Source organism: Merops nubicus, unplaced genomic scaffold (genome assembly GCF_000691845.1).
Source record: "Merops nubicus isolate BGI_N331 unplaced genomic scaffold, ASM69184v1 scaffold43074, whole genome shotgun sequence".
In the NCBI taxonomy this organism is placed as follows: domain Eukaryota; kingdom Metazoa; phylum Chordata; class Aves; order Coraciiformes; family Meropidae; genus Merops; species Merops nubicus.
In genome coordinates this window covers 9853-12919 of record NW_008603022.1, presented here as the reverse complement: position 1 = coordinate 12919, position 3067 = coordinate 9853, and the positions used below count along the sequence as shown (strand labels likewise).

Below are 3067 nucleotides of genomic sequence, written 5' to 3'. Positions count from 1 at the left end.
TTTACAGGCTGCACACATTGCATCTATTAAAAACAACACTGGCAACTTACACAAAAGATCAGCTCATGTTTGTGTTTCACATTGTTTTCTATAAAGACAAAACACACTCGAGTGCTCATGTGTTGCAACAACTTCATCTAGAGAGAACCAAAGAAAAGGAGGCCTACCCGAGCTGACCGTCGTGCACTAGGTGCACAATGTAACTTCACTTTTCCTAACCACAACTCAAGTTTCTTATTCTAAGTAAGCACGTCTTCCCAATTATTTATTGCAGGAAATAGTCTCTTTCTAAATTTACCTTTCAGCGAATCATTTTCGGCTCTCATTATGTCAATTAGTGAGTTCTCCAGTGAATGCATGTCAAAAGTCCTTGTGCGATCCTGCAAGCAAATACAAACAAAGTCAGTTTAAGCAACACACAGTGTTAAACAAGACCATCTAACACATAAAAACTTCAGTTTTGTTGCAGAATTAAGCAAAAACACATACACCACTAAGGTCTGTCTAATATAGGAATATTAAAAATCAGAATATTCTTAAATATTAATCTAATCTATATTTATCATAACTGAGCACTTAAGAACCTAAATTCAATATTTAATTTGTATTCTTTGCTATACAGTTAAACTGTATTTAAAATAATTTCATGGTTAGTAAGTAATATCATATCCTGGGAGACAGAACTGCAAGGAGAAAGCATAAAAAAGGTATTTTAACCCAAATTTAAGACAATCTAAATTCTAGAAACAGAATTTCTTTCACTTAAACTACTACAGCAACAACTTAAATAATGTAATCCTGCACAGTCAGTTCAAATTCTGCATAATTATGAAGTATTCCATACAAGGAGTAGTGTTCCAAATAGTCTGGTTTACTATGTCACAACTTAGCTTTGATTTTTAATTCCCTGACTTCACAAGTTTGGTATTCCAAGTGTTGCTAGAACTGAAGGAGAACTCAACAAAGGGGAGGCAAGATGCCTCATGTACCTTACTGTTGCATTATCTTAAGCCATTTGAAGTACACTTACCAAATATTTCTCCTTCATATTAACCAAAGCCATCATTATACACAGTTATGGTTCAGACCTTCCCAATTAAACCAGCAACTTCCACAATGTACAGATCTGATGCTACAGTAGCATAAGACAACATAAAATATCCTGGCACAGCATTATTGTATATATATTATTTTTATATATATAATATTTTATATTAAAATTAGAATTAAAATGCTAATTTTAATTAGAAAATTCAGAATAACTGATATTATAGACAAACTTTTAAATCTTTACAGTGTCATAGAAGGTCACTAATGGAGGCAAAAAAATCACTCCCATTCCCACAGTTCCTCACCTATCCATGTTATCTACGTATTCATCTATTTGGACATTTGTAGAAACACCCACACAGGATTTTATACAATCACATCACTCCACCCTGAACTTAATTTTTCTGTGCCAAAGAACTCTAACATTAGTTCTAAAGATTTTATTTCATTCATGTTCTAAGAGATTCACCTCTGAACTGAGATCAAGCATGGAAAGCATCTGTTTAAATAAGAAAGGAAAACGTGAGCAATTCAAGACACACATTTGCTCGAAACTGCTTTGCTACAACTATTGTTATTACAGCAATGAATATATATTTTTTGTCCCCAAGTCTAGCTGTGAAGCTGAAACTTCTCCAAAGCACACAGATCCAGCTTTGATCATTTTTAAAACCAGTGAAGTAAAAAATAGTTTTGCACAGAGGCTGTTGTGTATCATTATCATGTCCTTGCCTTGCAGCAATGAGGTTCTAAAGCAGCATTGATTGGAGTGCTGCAAGAGCCGTTCTTTACCTCAGACAGTGATCAGTCATCTTGGACTTTAAACACCCAACACTATTTTAAGAACAGGAATCCACTAACCTCTAGAGCCCCGATCCATTTCCAAGTTACAGTCTGACCACTACAAAGGTACAACGTTTCAACAATTTTTTCTGGTATTTTTCCTCTCTTCAGAACCGTTTATTACTGACAGAGACCAGGTGAAGCATTTCTACCCGGATGTGCTGCATTTCAAATAGCATTAGGAAGATCAGAGTTTGGAACCATCTGCTTTATTAGTCTAGCCCAGTATCAAATTTGCTATGATAAACAAATACTGTGGAGAGTTGGGCAGTGCTGTTTCCTTGGTCATTTATAGTACAAGGTAATTGAGGCACCTTAAACTATCATGAACATTTAAATTCTTAAATTGTGTGCTTTCCTTGCATAGCTTTCCTACTTATTTCTTCCTTTCCTGATAGCATTTATTTGGGATTTTTTTTTTTTTTGTTTATACCTTACTAGTTCATAACTATTTCAAATTCCAGTTACACTAAAGTACCTTAGCAGGATTGAGTAAAAGTCCTTGGTTTCTGCATCCTGGACCCATTAGGATCCTACAGCTGTGTAACTCAGGAATGGATGCTAGAAGACAATCTCTACATTTTCAGCAGTCCTCACAACAGAACAAAAATAGCCTAAAACACAGGTGGAAGCATTTTCTGAAAACCTGACATCCCTCAGTAGCTACTCTTTCTTCTATTCTGGCTTTCATGGTGTATTATGTTTCTCTCTGTGGAATGAACCTCAAGTCCAATCCATGAAAAGCTACAAAATTCATATTTCACAAAGTGCAGAACCTCAGTAGTTCCATGTCTTTGTTGAATCTGTGCACTTAACATTTTAGTTGTTTGAAAGACACACAGGCCAGGGAATTTCTTGTTTGCTGTGCATGTGTTAGAGTACGCCAGCCCGAAGATGGTCTCTTGTCTCAAAAACGTTTCTGTTACGTTGGGTTGAGCTATGGCAACAAACAGAGGGATCTGCTGTAATGTTAAGTTTTTAATACTGAGAACAGAGCTTAAACGTTTGGGAAAAAAAAAAAAAGAAATGGAATTTAACTGGTTAGCTGGTAGGAACAACCCATTCTCCAATGGAAGCTTTTTGTGGCGAGGAGTTTATGGGTTTCCCCTTCTGAGTGACTTCAGTTACTTGTCACTTTTGTAGTATAAGTTCCATACACTTCTAATCATACAGC

The 3067-nt window shown here is 35.7% G+C and overlaps 1 protein-coding gene across 1 annotated transcript in view; it reads right to left on the bottom strand.

Annotated features, from left to right (window-relative positions):
* Positions 1–298: 298 nt before the first annotated feature.
* The window catches only part of CPEB4 (cytoplasmic polyadenylation element binding protein 4), a gene marked incomplete at its 3' end in the record, with an annotated part of 12287 nt that continues 9518 nt past the window's right edge, over positions 299–3067 (bottom strand). Inside the window, exon 2 of the mRNA XM_008938533.1 lies at positions 299–380. Within this exon, the coding sequence (XP_008936781.1) occupies positions 299–380 (82 nt within the window). The remainder of the gene's footprint in view (positions 381–3067) is intronic.